This window comes from Phaeoacremonium minimum (genome assembly GCF_000392275.1).
Source record: "Phaeoacremonium minimum UCRPA7 unplaced genomic scaffold PA7_03_scaffold_147, whole genome shotgun sequence".
Lineage (NCBI taxonomy): Eukaryota > Fungi > Ascomycota > Sordariomycetes > Togniniales > Togniniaceae > Phaeoacremonium > Phaeoacremonium minimum.
In genome coordinates this window covers 19,227-33,322 of record NW_006921054.1, presented here as the reverse complement: position 1 = coordinate 33,322, position 14,096 = coordinate 19,227, and the positions used below count along the sequence as shown (strand labels likewise).

At 50.1% G+C, this 14,096-nt stretch overlaps 2 protein-coding genes across 2 annotated transcripts; one reads left to right on the top strand and one right to left on the bottom strand.

Annotated features, from left to right (window-relative positions):
- Positions 1-3,523: 3,523 nt before the first annotated feature.
- On the bottom strand, positions 3,524-8,203 carry UCRPA7_2078 (putative abc multidrug protein; the record flags this gene model as incomplete). The annotated part of the gene is made up of 11 exons (XM_007914659.1): positions 3,524-3,616; positions 3,685-4,092; positions 4,151-4,182; positions 4,262-6,133; positions 6,198-6,277; positions 6,326-6,706; positions 6,756-7,300; positions 7,374-7,621; positions 7,681-7,843; positions 7,913-7,957; positions 8,015-8,203. 11 exons carry the CDS (start codon positions 8,201-8,203, stop codon positions 3,524-3,526), a joined length of 4,056 nt encoding a protein of 1,351 aa, XP_007912850.1.
- A 923-nt stretch (positions 8,204-9,126) lies between these two features.
- UCRPA7_2077 (putative c6 zinc finger domain protein) lies at positions 9,127-11,464 on the top strand (the record flags this gene model as incomplete). The annotated part of the gene is made up of 3 exons (XM_007914657.1): positions 9,127-10,211; positions 10,275-10,570; positions 10,629-11,464. The coding sequence occupies 3 exons, from the start codon at positions 9,127-9,129 to the stop codon at positions 11,462-11,464; spliced, it is 2,217 nt and encodes a 738-aa protein (XP_007912848.1).
- Positions 11,465-14,096: the final 2,632 nt, after the last annotated feature.

Genomic DNA, 14,096 nt, shown 5'->3' with positions numbered 1-14,096 from the left:
TCTTCTTAGTCGGTTAGGCCGACTATAAGGGATTCGCCTCAGGAGTAGGACTATAGGAAAGCCACAAGCTAATTTCAGATCTAAACTTCATCAGCGAGCTAATTTACTGTTACGTCAGTCTCAGATATATAGATATATGAGTATATTAGCGGATCGTTGGCTACCCTATGGTGGTCCTCTTTCTTGTATCTCGTTGGCTTAGGCCTGGTAGGTTTATTTACTTTCGAGGGGCGGCACGATTAGTTAAGCTTTGATCTCTATCGGGTCGGGTCGGCCTGACAAGTTGCGGTCAGCCCATAAATATATTCAACATCTGAAACTCAAAATGGAGGGGTATCGATACTACTAGAAACAGAATGTTAAGATCATACGATTATGCGAAACGATAGTTCTGGGACATCTATAAAATAAAGGGGGCGATAAATAGGAATTAGAAAATATTTTTCTCTTAGCTCTTCATAGATACCTACCGCAGCTTAACGACTAGCTGCCCAAGAGAGCAGCGTTTAGCCAGTAATAACTGGCCTATCGACCTCGACCTGACCATCTCGGCCCATGACAAACCCATAGATCTCAATCTCAACATTCTTCCATAGTCAATTATATCGACAAGCTCTGAAGCCATCAGTCTCAAGTATGTAGTCAGTGAATAACTCATAATCGACGTCACACAGAGAATCACAATACAGATACTTCCGGATCTTATTCACCAAGGGGATAGTCCTAAGATCTCTCAATATCTTCTCAAGCTAGTAAGGCGCCTCCGTTCTTGCAACTTCACTTACTCTTCGAATCAACCCCCAATATCGCTGACAGTCCAGGTCTTATAGACTGATGGCTCTGCCGAGTTTCCACAGATGCCCCTTAGTCGGTATATCGTAGACCGCGAGAGATAGATCAACAAATTGACACCCTTTATTAAAAGACAAGCTACACTCATTCAATAGAGAATCGGAGCCACTAAAGGACTGATCGCTAGGAAATTCATCCACTATCTATAATAACAAATAATAGTTTTTTCATTCCAGAGGATCTCCCCATGGTAAAGACAGATAGCCAGTATCGAGAGACTCAGGGCCTGACCCTTCTCGGCTCATGAATACCCCAACGCATGCGATATCGCCAACAATTGGGGCAATGATGGCAAGACGATCCCAAGGCTCTGTCACTTGATTGTCCCGATATCCGATACGATGGCTGGACACTTATATCTGTACTTTTCCGTATACTTTCCTGCTGCCGCAAGCACCTGTTCCATTGCATCGTCTTTACTCGCATTCATTGTTAGAATTTCAAAAACCAGACAGAGTCTCATGGCCCCGTAATGACGAAAGAGACAGATAGTTTCCCATTAATATCGTTGAAAAGCTTTACGCCGTGAGAGCGTTTCTACTGTTCCAGAAAGGATAGATGGGGTATCAACAAAGACGAGCCAACATCTCATTGTTCCTCGATATATTCATATATCGATACTAACGTCTAGGATCCCACCGGAAACGGACCAGATCAGATTCATGATGTGGCACTGATGTACGACAGCAACAAAACGTCCCGAGCCGCTTCAGAACAAACGCAGGTTGGGCATATTTTCGCTACCCAAATATCGCTTTCCGGGGAATCTAGACCCACTATTCTATCGAATATATTTGCTGCGTATAGGAGGCCGAGGTACTTCTTACGAAGTAGTAGTAAGGGAGAAGAATGATATATCTTGTGAAGTAGAAGGGTTTTGCTGACAATAATAATATGGGGGAGAGACTTACCAAGGTAAGTGACGAGCTCATCAGGAGATTTGAGGACGACGACTACCAGGCGTACAGAGGAAACTATCTGGGAGTGAAAATACTTGACAAACGGATGCGTCACGAAAGGATAGAGTATTATGGGAGATGAAAAGGTCGTCTCCGTAACGGAATCTTTGGGGAAAAGAATCGACGATTAGCCTGGAGCGTGTCAGGGACTTTGGGACAGACACAGCGGACGACTGATAGCACTCCGTAAGGCTTCGGGATCTCGCTATAATTGCACGCCAATCAGAGCCACCACACTGAAGCTTCTTGGGAGGGCGGAGATATGAAGCAATGCCGGCTCGTAGCGAGGCAGCACAACTCCGCGCGACGCGACCAAGATCACCATCTTAGTCGTCAGGCTGGACGCCTCGAGGAGCCGCGCGGCGACTTGATCAAAGTCATCACGGCCTTCTTCAGTGTTGGTGGTGGTCAACCACATGCACCGCCCAGCTTGTTGATTGGGGTGGCTGCACTAGCGTCTCCCGACTTTCTTATCGAGGTCGAAGCCGAGGCCGCGGTGGCAGTAGTAGGCCCGCGCGGCTAAGAAAGCTGTTCTGGCGTTTCGGCTCTTGGCACACTGAGAAGGCCCGAGAGGAGCGAGAACACCGAGAGTGGCGAGATAGCCCGTTAGATAAGGCATGAGCTCGGAAATGATTATGTATCTGGTAGATAAGGAATCTAGTCGATCGGGGTATGAATGAAGTAATAACTGGACATAATGGATAGCCTGGAATGCAATGAGACCGTGTTCACAGGCCGAGACTCGTCGTCGGTGGGTAGGTACCTATCGTAAGCCCCTCATGGCGCTATTCAAACCAATAAAGGACACGGAAGCCAAATCTGTCATCCATCTTTCAAAAGGGAACAATGGAGAAGAAAACAAGTTCTACAATCTGTTCATTATTTGCCGACTGTTCCTAGTCTGTGTCTATGCCCGACATTTATCATATACCACCTAAGTACCCGAATAGTAAGAAGGAAAAAAGCCTCTTCCTCCCCCCTCTTGCATTGCATCCACAATCGATGCACTTCACTTCCACGTAGATCAGCCAATTTTGAAGATATCTACAAGCAATCTGCCCAAACACTTAGATATGAAGTAGTCAATTTCACGAAGACCAATAGCCTATCAGTGGTTTCACGACGTTCTCTTTACTCAGACTAGGCCAGGCGATAAGTCTGACGCTCGCTGATTGATTTTGAATCGTCACAACAGCCATGCCTCTATAAGTTATAGATACTTTAATACGGCCATTAGTTACAAGGAATTGGTTCAGGCCTGCTAACCTATGCTAGGATGAGCTTAATGAGCACCTCTTTCTAAAAACCCTTCATCAATGATAACTTCAATGCCATCAAAGCTGCATATCGCAAAGAATGATCTCAGTTGGTAGTTCTCCCATGTCTATCGACGGGGCCTGTAACTTGCTAGTGGCAACCCACCGGTCTGGGCGGTCTTGCACGCCATCAACACCAGCTATGAGCGTTCGGTTCTCCAATGTGGTCTATTATGAACATCAGGCCTACATCTGTCCAGACGTATCTAGCTCCCACTGTATAAAGTCACAATCTATTGAAGCCTTATCAATGCCTAGCCCATTATATCACACAATGAAAACCCGTCCGTCCGTCCGCCCTCAAAAAATCCAATCTGATATTCTAACCTTTTAAACCATCATACCGGTCTGCGCGACTTGCCATCGTCGGCCTGTTTAATTCTCCCTCGACGGCGTTCAGCTGGCCGTCTTAGTCGCCTTGGTCCTTAGTTTCATCATCAAAAACACAAGGCCATAAGAGCTGATGCAGAACAGAGCCGTGATTGCAACCTAGAAGCAGAGGTCAGCGTCATAAGAACTGAGAAGCGGGAACTCGGTCCCAAGCGCAAACTACCCACATCTCTCCATCCGTAGTAGCTAGCATTAATATTCAGGCTCTTCATATAATCCGCCCCCGTGCTGTATTCGCAGTAGTCACACGAGGAGGTGCTCCCAGGGTCAGTCACGTAGCCTGCATTGTCTGCCAGGAAATCGGCCATGTAGGCTCCGCAGGTGGTGTTGGCTGGTAGCCGGATGGAAGTGACCTCGTTGGGTTTACACTGGACGTCAGCGTCCCAGATGACAGGCTCCAGAAGGCCGCCCATGAGATAAGTGAAAGGGTTCATCCAGTAGATCCAGTACCGCCAGAAAGTCGGGATCAGTGAGTAAGGAACCACGACGCCACAGAAGCTAATGAGGGCGGCTCCGAGTATAAGCGGATTGGCAAGAGCGGCGAAGTATTGATTCGGAGAGTAGGCGGCGATGGCCTACATGTTGTGTTAGTAAGTTTGACGTGAGAGTGCAAAACAAGAGAAGACAGCTTACCTGGCCGATGGAAGTGTACAGAAACTCGTATACTACATAAGGCGGATCAGCCACTCGTGCTCCGAAATTCCAGCTCATCACCTCGCATGCGATAGACGAGTGGGGACTCACAGATCATTTGAAGGTACACTTGGCCCGAGGCGCTGGCCTTGACCGGAAATCCAGCCGTAAAATACCAGCAGGCGAAGTACACCGTTGCGCAGACGATCAAAATAGGAACCTCCGACATAACCTGCGCGGACACGAACACGAGCCAGTGGTACGTCTTGGACTTCTTCTCGCGGGTTTCGAACAAATCCCTGTTGCTGATGAACAAAGGCTGCAGCTGGTTGATGCAACCCGGGGCGACGAAGACGAAGTTGAACACCGCCATGAGGCGCAGCTGCAGGTCGAAGGACCCGTTGCCGATTTTCCAGAACGTGAAGCCACCGAAGAGCGCGTTGCTTATGTGCAGGAGGATCTTGTTCCATACATAGTCTGGGTTACGCCACAGGGCAACCAGTTGCCGTTGGGTGACGACACGAATCTGATAGAGGATAGGCGTCGCGAAGTCGCTCACCTCATCGTCAGAAATGCTGGCATTTGTGTCTACTACCTCGGTCTTGCGGCTGGCCACTGCAGGAGACGAGCTATGGAGAGAGTCCAGCTCATCCATGACACCTCTGTATTCTTCAGACTCCAGCCACTGCTGTGGCCAGTCGATGTCAGTGCCGAAGCGGCCCTGGACTACATCGACGATATGTTCAGCCGGGTTGACATCCGCACAAGACGGCGCACCGTTACGGGCGAAATAATCGAGTAGGATGCTCGAGTTCTCACCAGTCGGGCCAAAGTAAGTGGTCCTTCCTCCCCTCGCGAGCAATAACAGCACATCGAAATTCTCAAACAGGGTTGCGGACGGCTGGTGGATTGTGCAGATAACAGTCTGGCCTGAGGCGGCGAGTCTCCGCAGGAATCTGCAGATCTGGTAGGCGGACTGGCCGTCGAGGCCAGACGTCGGCTCATCTAGAAATAGCAAGGATGGTTTCGCAACAAGCTCAACGGCTAAAGTCAGCCTTTTCCGCTGCTCAATGGAGAGTCCCTCCCCAGGCGTTCCAATGACGGCGTGTTGCAGTGATGTCAGCTCCAGAAGATCCATGATGCGACGGACATACTCTTGCTTGTCAATGTCCGGGACAGCCATGGGCTGTCGGAGCCGCGCAGAGAAGAGCAAGGCTTCCCAGACGGTAGCAGTCGGCTCGTGTACGTCGTTTTGCTCGCAGTATCCCGTGCTGCGCTGAAAGCTAACGCCCTGCGGCTTACCGTTCACCATGATACTGCCCTCGATCTTGCCGCTATCCTTTCTCTGCGCAAGTACATCCATCAATGTCGTCTTTCCGGCACCGGAGCTGCCCATCAGCGCCACCAGTTGCCCTGGCTTCACGTATCCCGAGACGTTTTGAAGCAGCTGCTTCTCTTGTCCCTCATGGTGTACGAAGTATGAAATGTCCTTGAATGTGAAGACAGTCGAGCCGCCGGAGATATGATCTCCTTCTTGAGGAGAGCTCTGGGTCTCTGCCTTCTCAGCGTCTTTGTCTCTGTTCCGCTGCTGATGGCTTCGACCGCTGTACAGGATCTTGGAGCCGGAACCGCTGTGCAGATTTACCTCAAACGCGATGGCTGTAGAAACGGCGAAAAAGACCCAGAAACCTATAATTATACCGACATTTCTCCAGATATGGCTTGACTTCACCGCGTACCTGAATCCCACGTACTGCTCGCCGTCGATGGTCGGATCGCCTGGTACAGAACCTTGAACCGTGCAGCTGCGGAACTCATTTGTCTGATACGATGGGCCGTAGGGAACATACTGAGGCGCGACACATTCCATCGTGCGACTACCCATTTCGCTGGCCATTACCGCTTCGAAGGCGTATGATGGAGGGTTGATCCAAGCGATCCAGCGGAACCACGGATGCATGCTTGTGACGGGAATAAGGTAACCTGTCAGACACAAGTAAGCACGTCTACCCTGCGTATGTGCCAAGAGTATGCTGGTCCGACTTACCAGCATAGATCATCATGACCATGGTCACGAATCCGCTAAGCTGAGCCGCCAAGCCAAAATGCCGACACCACGCTCCGATGCTTCGATAAAGCGATGTATAGGCCAGTGCAGAAACGTAAAACACAAACCATAGTGTGAAAAAATTCCCGGCATCATTTCTTTTGAATCCAACCATGAAGTAATAGATCAGCTCAAAAAGGCTATACGTGCAGAAGACGATGGGAATGTCAGTAATGACGCATGCCACGGCGTAGGCTGCTGGCCGGTTGAATGCAAGGAGCTTGTGTCTCGTCAAGATAGGCCTTCCCATGAATGAGGCAACAGTCTCGGACATCATATTCATTGCCCACAACATTATCGGAAAGAAGAGGGCTCCGGGCCGAGGGAAGATAGACTGGCTGCTGTTAGGTAGATTGTAATTCAGACTGCCAGTCACAAGAGCCATAATGATGGATGAGGCGAGCTGCAAAATGTTGGACCAGCGGTCTCCCCAGAGAATTTCAAACTGTCTGCAATGCAGTGAGCAGCATGCAATGCAACATCTCAAGGAGGACGCACCTTTGAGCCAATGACATGACTTGCTTGAAAAAGGAAGCATGATACGGGCTCCCTTCTCGCGAGAGAAATGCCATGGTGCGGTTCTTCTCGAGGTCCCGGACGGCCTTCAGGTCTTCAACCTCACGGGCCAGCAAATGCTCCGGTCTCGATGCCATCGCACTCTTCATTCTTTCAAACATCGGGCTCGACTTGTATCGAGCTTCAAACTCCTCGGCTGTATTGGGAACCTGGTTCTCAAAGCCTGGGGCAATTGCTCTTTCGGTGTGAACAGCAACGGCGGTGACAAAGTCGGCGATGTTAGCCCCCGGAGCGCACACGAAGCCCATGTTTTCGAAGTACTCGCGAGCATCTGACGCCGGCCCATAGTAGATCTCCCGACCCTCGGCGAGTACTAAGACCTTGTCGAACTCATTGAAGATGCCATTACCTGCTTGATACAGTGTCGCGACGACCGTCTTCTGTTCTTCGTTCGCTGATCGGCGCAAGACACGGGCAAAGTCGAGGGCGTTGCTTGCATCGAGACCCCTAGTAGAATTATCCCAGCACTGCAACGGAGCCTTGTCTGCTAGTCAGGAAACCTCTTCAGATTATCAGAAATAGGAGAAAGCATCCACATACCTGTGTTGCCATCACCTCGGCCAATGATACTCTCTTCCTCTCGCCGCCCGACACGCCTCTTATGAATTCATTGCCTACCATTGTGTCCTTCGTGTGGGCGATACTGAGGGACGTGAGAATTCCATCCATGGTATGCGAGACGTAGTCACTTTTGTCTTGCAGATGCTCCGGCCGCGTCCCAGGAAGCTTAGTGGACGTGGCGAAGCCGACTGTCTGTCCAACAGTGAGTGTCGGGAAGTGCAAGTCCTCTAAAGCTGATCAGCATTCGACGCTTTTGGAGATGCGCTCTCTCGTGATCCCTTCCTACCTTCTGTATTCATGACAATGTGCTGACGGAAACTTTTGGCTTGCTTAGAGTCCATGTTGCCGTAGCGGACCGAACCCGTGACATTAGGGAATTCGTGGCGATGGTTGGCAATGACCTTCAACAAGGAGGTGCAACCAGATCCAGGCCGTCCCAAGACAAGGAGCTAGGAAGACGTGTGTTAGGTCACGCGAAGGGCCAAGAAATATTACCTCAAGGAAAAGGGGACCCTCACCATCTCACCAGGGCAAACTTGGCCAGTGACACCCTGCAGGATGGACTGCGGTCCGGGTCAGCATCTTGTTTATGTGAGGGAATGGGGCTGTGTAGAACGAACCCGCTTCGAGGTGTGCTTCTTGAAGACGATCCATGAAGTGACAACAGACATGAAAGTCGGCGCGATGTCCTCGCCCTGGCCGTGCACATCGATACCAACATCTCGAAAGGAGACAGTCAAACGCTTCTCCGGCTCCTGGCGGCCGTCGTTGACACCGTAGACGGTTTGATCGCTGTCTGACACATCCATGATGCGGATAAATTGTCATCTGGCTCAATTTCAGCCAGGACGGTCTCGCGAGCCGCAATTGTAGATATATCGAAGGCATGAGGCTGCCGGCAGTCCCGGCGCGAATTCGGAGCCTGTATCTCGGATTTACGGTATACAGCAATCCGTATAAGACAGAAATTAAATACCAGAGACTAGACGCAGCAATCCATATCTCAGTGGGCTAGCCTCCGGCGTGTGCTGAAAGTAGCACGGCCACCATAAGGAATATGGCCGACCAAGGGTATGACAATGCTAGAGAGTATCCACTCGCCTTAGATTGAGCCTTGCTTGTTACATTTTGAGCCTCTAGCACCCTACCTAGTGCATACTGGTGTATACCTGTGGATACGTCGTCCACGCGGTTGGAAGGGTCAGAATGACTAACTATGAATATATGTCTCTTCCAAGAATCCTGTTAATAGATTCTTGTCTTGCGAGGTTTAGACTGGACTATACTCAACGACGGCACTTGTCCGGTAGGTAAATTGGATTTTCTGCCATGAAAAACTTTCTTCTCGGATTTGTACTAGTTTCACGTCAAGTTGTCGAATTTCACAAGGTAATTCAACGAGCATACCCGGCTTGTATGGGGACCTTGCTCGCACGCTTCGCAATGTCGATGATAAATGCGGGCCAGAAGGCGAAGCTAGTGACGGATTTACGGATTTACGGATTTACAGGCGGATCTGTGGAGTAAGGAAAGTGGGAATACAAAACCAAAAGAAAAAACAAAAGAAAAAAGGCCCTAAGAGCCCTCTAATTTTGCCTCCTTTATTAGTCAACATATCAAAATGGCTCGCTCGCGGATTAACGGCATTAAACAAATCCGTTTTGATCCCTTGGCTTCCGGCCGTCCACACTTTGCATGAACATTCCAAACCTCCGTACGCACACGCAAAGCGATGAACCGCAGAGAAAGTAAGATATGCCGCGCCTGCGAGCCTTGCCGCCGCCGCAAGATCCGATGCAGTGGCGAGCGCCCTTGCCAGCATGCCCGTTGCCAGGCCAAACCCTCCGAATGCCGGTACCGAGTCAAAGCTCGTATCAGAGGCTCTCTCAAGGCTGTCCTGAGCCACAGTACTGGTCTTGCGATAAACAGCCCGGCCCAGACGGTTGAGCTGCCTTCTGACGCCCGGCAGATTGAGCATCCCGAACTGGAAGCGGCGGCGGCGGCACCTGCGGCTGCATCTACGTCTACGCCCGGACCCGGACTCGGACTCGGGCCCGATGACCCCGTCCACAACAGCATCACCGCCACACACTCGGCACCTACTGCAACGGACAGCTCACAGCTTTTCTACGGCGCATCATCCAACTTTGCCTTCTTGCACCAAGTCCACCGCGGTATCCTGCACAATGCCTCCGCTCAGGACCAGCCGCGTAATCGTGAGGTCCAGGAGGGCGGGCCGTCTCTTGACATGTTCATGCAGCGGACGCTGTTTTTCGGCACGCCATCACGCATCGATGCTGAAGTGATCCGCATCCGGCCCGCCGCCTCATTACAGCATATACCCCAGGCCCTAGCCAGGGTCTTCCTCGATCACTTCAAAAATGTGTGCCTTCCTCGGCTCCCTTTCTTCACATCATCTGAGTTGGAAACATTCTTGTACGATCTGTATATCGATGAGAATGGCCCGGACAAAAGTGCTCTGCTGCCGCAGACCAAGGCCGTCTTCTTGGCCGTGCTGGCCCTAGGTGCACTGTGCACTCCACACACCAACGCGGCCGAGATCCTCATCATGCAGGCCAAATGTCAGGTGGCCATGTACGACGATGCGGTGACGCTACAGATGCTACAATTCTCGCTCCTCATGTCCGGATACCAGCTGGATATGGGCCGACCCAACTCTGCCTATCTCCATCTAGGCGTGGCATGCCGGAAGGCGTTTGCGCTTGGCTTGCACAAGGAATCAGCGTCAACAATCGACAGCGAAGAGACTCTGGAAAAGCAGCGAGCTACCCTCTGGAGTCTGTACTGCCATGAAACGTAAGTGTGATGGACTCGGGTGCTGTCCCGTCTCGAAACTTGACCCATTTAACCGTCAAACAGTTTGACATCTCTCGTCCTGGGCAGGAAGTCCGCCCTGAAGTTGAGCGACATCTGTTGCCTCATGCCCAAGGATCGGCCACAACTTGTTAGGTTCTGCCGACTCTCCAGCATTATCGAGGACGCTGTAGACACGATATACCATCACCGATCCGAATCCCTCCTCCAGCTCTATGAGAAAGCTGAAAGGGTGCATGCCCGACTGCTTCAATATGCAGACGAGTTTGGCATCGCATCCGCAGGTACAGGCCACAACAGAAATAAGTTTGATGATCTAGGATCGCTGATACTGCATAACTGTGAGAAGCCGAGCCCCTTCCAACGTGATAAGATCACGTTCAACTAACTTTGGGCCAGGGTATTATCTTGCCGTCATGCTTGTGTTCAGGCCATTCCTAGTCGCTGACTTTGCGTTACGCTCCGCTGGAAGCGTCTCCTATGACGAAAGGATGTGGCTGCGACACGCCTGTAGGTGTGCCGTCGACGCAGCGCAAGACTCCATCACCTTTGCCAGCAACATGTTCCGGAAACCGGATCTGGGGAGCACGGACGTAAGAGCCCACGCGGTTCGACTTCATGGCTTCTTCTTTGACGCATGCTGTACCGTCCTTCTCTACGATATCTTGTCCCACCCTTCCAAGTATACCTTCAACCTGGACTATATCCAGAGTGCGCTTCGTTGCCTTAATGCTATGGTCCACGACGAACCCATAACGGCAACGACGAGTTCAATCGAGACAATGCTCAAGGCGGTGGAGATGTCGATCTCACAGCAGCACCACACCTATCACGCGCCGTATCCGCCGCAGACCCTCCTCGCCATGCCGGCGGCTTCTGCCAGCCCGAACACTCAGCTCGAACAACGACCACTTCCGCGGGCCGGCATTGCCCATTCTGCGCCGATTTTCGGCACTCAATGGCTCCCGATGGGCAAAGATGAAATGATTCTCTTCAGCGACCGCTCTTTGTCGCACCAACCCGGCAGCAGCCAACAAGAGTTGCGGCTGCATGAGATACCCGCAGCCGCCTCCGGGACTGGCGAGCTAGAGGCAGTGGCACCCCCGCCCGATCTCTTCTCCAACCTCAACCTCGACGTGCTTACAACGGACCTGCTCAATTTCTTCCCTGTCGGTGTCACGACTCCGGAGGGCACGGCAGCGGCCGTCATGAGCGGGGAAAGACCGGTCCCCTGATTATGCAGCATCAACAGGCAAGGGGGCTGTACAAAGCATAGCCCAGTATGGAATTGAATCCGCTGCTCGTTCTCTATAGCCAGCTCCGCCGGGGTTGAACCACGTGTGGCCAGCCTAATGGGCCAGTATTAACAAGGCGGTACACCCTTCAGCCAGGAACTAGATCCTGGTGGTTATGCAGATGAAGGTTCTTGTGTTTTTGACCGAAGCTGCTTCGCCTTCGCAAGCTCCATGCCTTCAGTGCTTACAAGAACAACTCCACCGAAGCCGCCCTACGCAAATGGGTAGTCATAAAAGTAGCAGCAGTCCTGCATTAACATCTCGACGGGTCGGCCAAATGCTGACCGCGCACATCCATAAGGAGCATGGGGTATGGCGGAGTCGGTAGTCACGATTATGGACGAACGTGCTATCCTGATTTACACCAATAACAAGTCGTACCTTGTGAGTGTTTGCATGAACGATGAAGCTGGCAGCTTTGATCCTGCTGCCCTGTGGGCCTTCGACGTATGCTCCATCGTGTTCAACACGAGAATGAGGTCAAAAACTGGAAAAGTGTATTGCCAATGGAATGATCCAGAGCGTCAATGGTTCTATGGGGTCTCGGACGTTAATGTGGCTGTTACATATATCGGCAAATACTAGCCTGGTACGTACTCTGAGATTGCCAGCTTTCGGGTGATTTGGCCAATTTTCTCGTTCCAAGTCTGTCAATGAAGGTCGAGGCTCCCTCCAAATTCATTGTCGGGTCGTCCGAATCGTGTGAAAAGCAGATATACTACTATTCTTCACAATTGAGTGAGGAAGGCCTTCCGGGAAGTGCTTGTATACTGCTGGGATAAGAAGAAGTACCTTGCCCTTGGCTGCAATAGCTTATTCGGTCGTTGCCTTGATATGTGATGCAAGCGTATCAGGTAGGAGTAAGCAGACTATGTTGAGGGTGATGACTACCAAATGAAGTTCAAAGCCTTGATAAATAAGTATTTCCTACCTCGATCTGGATTTAAGATATAGTTGACAAGCGTAGTCAATATCATCCACCACCTCAATTATCGCCTTCCCCCTAACCAGCGACGAACTACTATACGCGATTTTTGACTAGTAGCTAGGAATCTATTACTATCGCTCAGCGCCCTTGTATTGTGTAAAACACGCGGCCGTTCCTGCTGGCCGGTTTCCAAGGCACACAGTCTCATCGATCGCTTTCATAGCAACGGCATTTGCAAGAGAAATGCAAGAGAATGGGCGACTAGCGAGCGCATCAGGAGCTGGGCGCAATTGAGGTTAAGTGTAGTAAAGCCTTCGGCGACCGTTCGACAGGCACACGCCATAGAAAGGAAAGCAGGCTCCGCGCGCGCACTTCAAATCTCTTTCTACCTTTCTTCATTCTTTTCTTCTGTAGTTAGGATATAGCCACCACTAGACCAAGCACTGAGTGCGCACTATTATTTGGCATTATCACACCACCACATGATAGATCAATGGAACCAATCGGAACTCTTCTTCAGACATATTTTCAGACTTCTCACAAGTCCATACATTATTATCACAGCCAGAAAGACAACCACCCCGCAGACACCCAGCTAGAACAGCCTGACAAGATAGAAACATAGATTACATACAGATAAGATGGCTATCACTTTCTTAAAATGATAGACTTACCAAAAATTAATAATAGTTATTGTTACAATCAATATATATATAGTATATCTTTTGACTTATCTTAGGATATAAACCTAAGGACCCTTAGTTATCTATTGAAGATTCGATAGGAAGGATAGTTATAACTATGTTGGTGGTGATGAAGGGGGTGTATGTAGTCAATGATGGTGGTGGTATATTGACGAACCTTAAACAAGTCATGAGTTATGGTATGTGATGCTTGTTACAACTCATCTACAGACTGTGGAAACTTTGGTCTAGATAAAATGACCATAAATCAGTTGACATATATGCTCTATCCCCGGCTTTCCAAAAGTGACTCTATCTTAGGCATGTGTGATTCATCTATACTGTCTGTGGCTGTTTCTGCTCTACCATCGCCGTCCAAGGCAGTAGTTACACCCGGGTTTGATTTATCCAGCCCCGTTCGCCTTATCAGGTTGGCTGAAAGGTTGGTAGATCCTGATGTCAAATTTCTCTGAAACGAATTCGAAAGCTATCATGACAAGATCTTCTGATGTTTGAGAATACACGTGCCCTACAAGCTTAATTACCTCATTTTAGTATGATCGAGTTTGTTCATTACAACAACACTTAAGACTATAGAAATGGCTTGCAACTCCCAGAAGACTAGTCAAGATTCCCAAGAAGAGCTGCTTGCCGATAGGCCAAGACCTGGAGTTTGTTAGAATTTCAGATAAAGATCCCGCTAAACGAGGTTGAGAGCTATCTGAGAGCGATTATGAATTACAGTACTATAGACATTTGAAAATTCAAACTCTGGGCTAAAATGCCCAAAATGAATGATACTAGCTTGCCAGAAGAAACATCGTCGAGAGCACGAATGAAATTGTTGCCACGAAGTTGGCTCTGTATCACAAGTCTTGCTCTTGTACAATCACTTCTATTCATGACCGCTGCGGCAGAAAGGTCGTATGAAGGGATTAACTTACTGACACTGCCCACTATG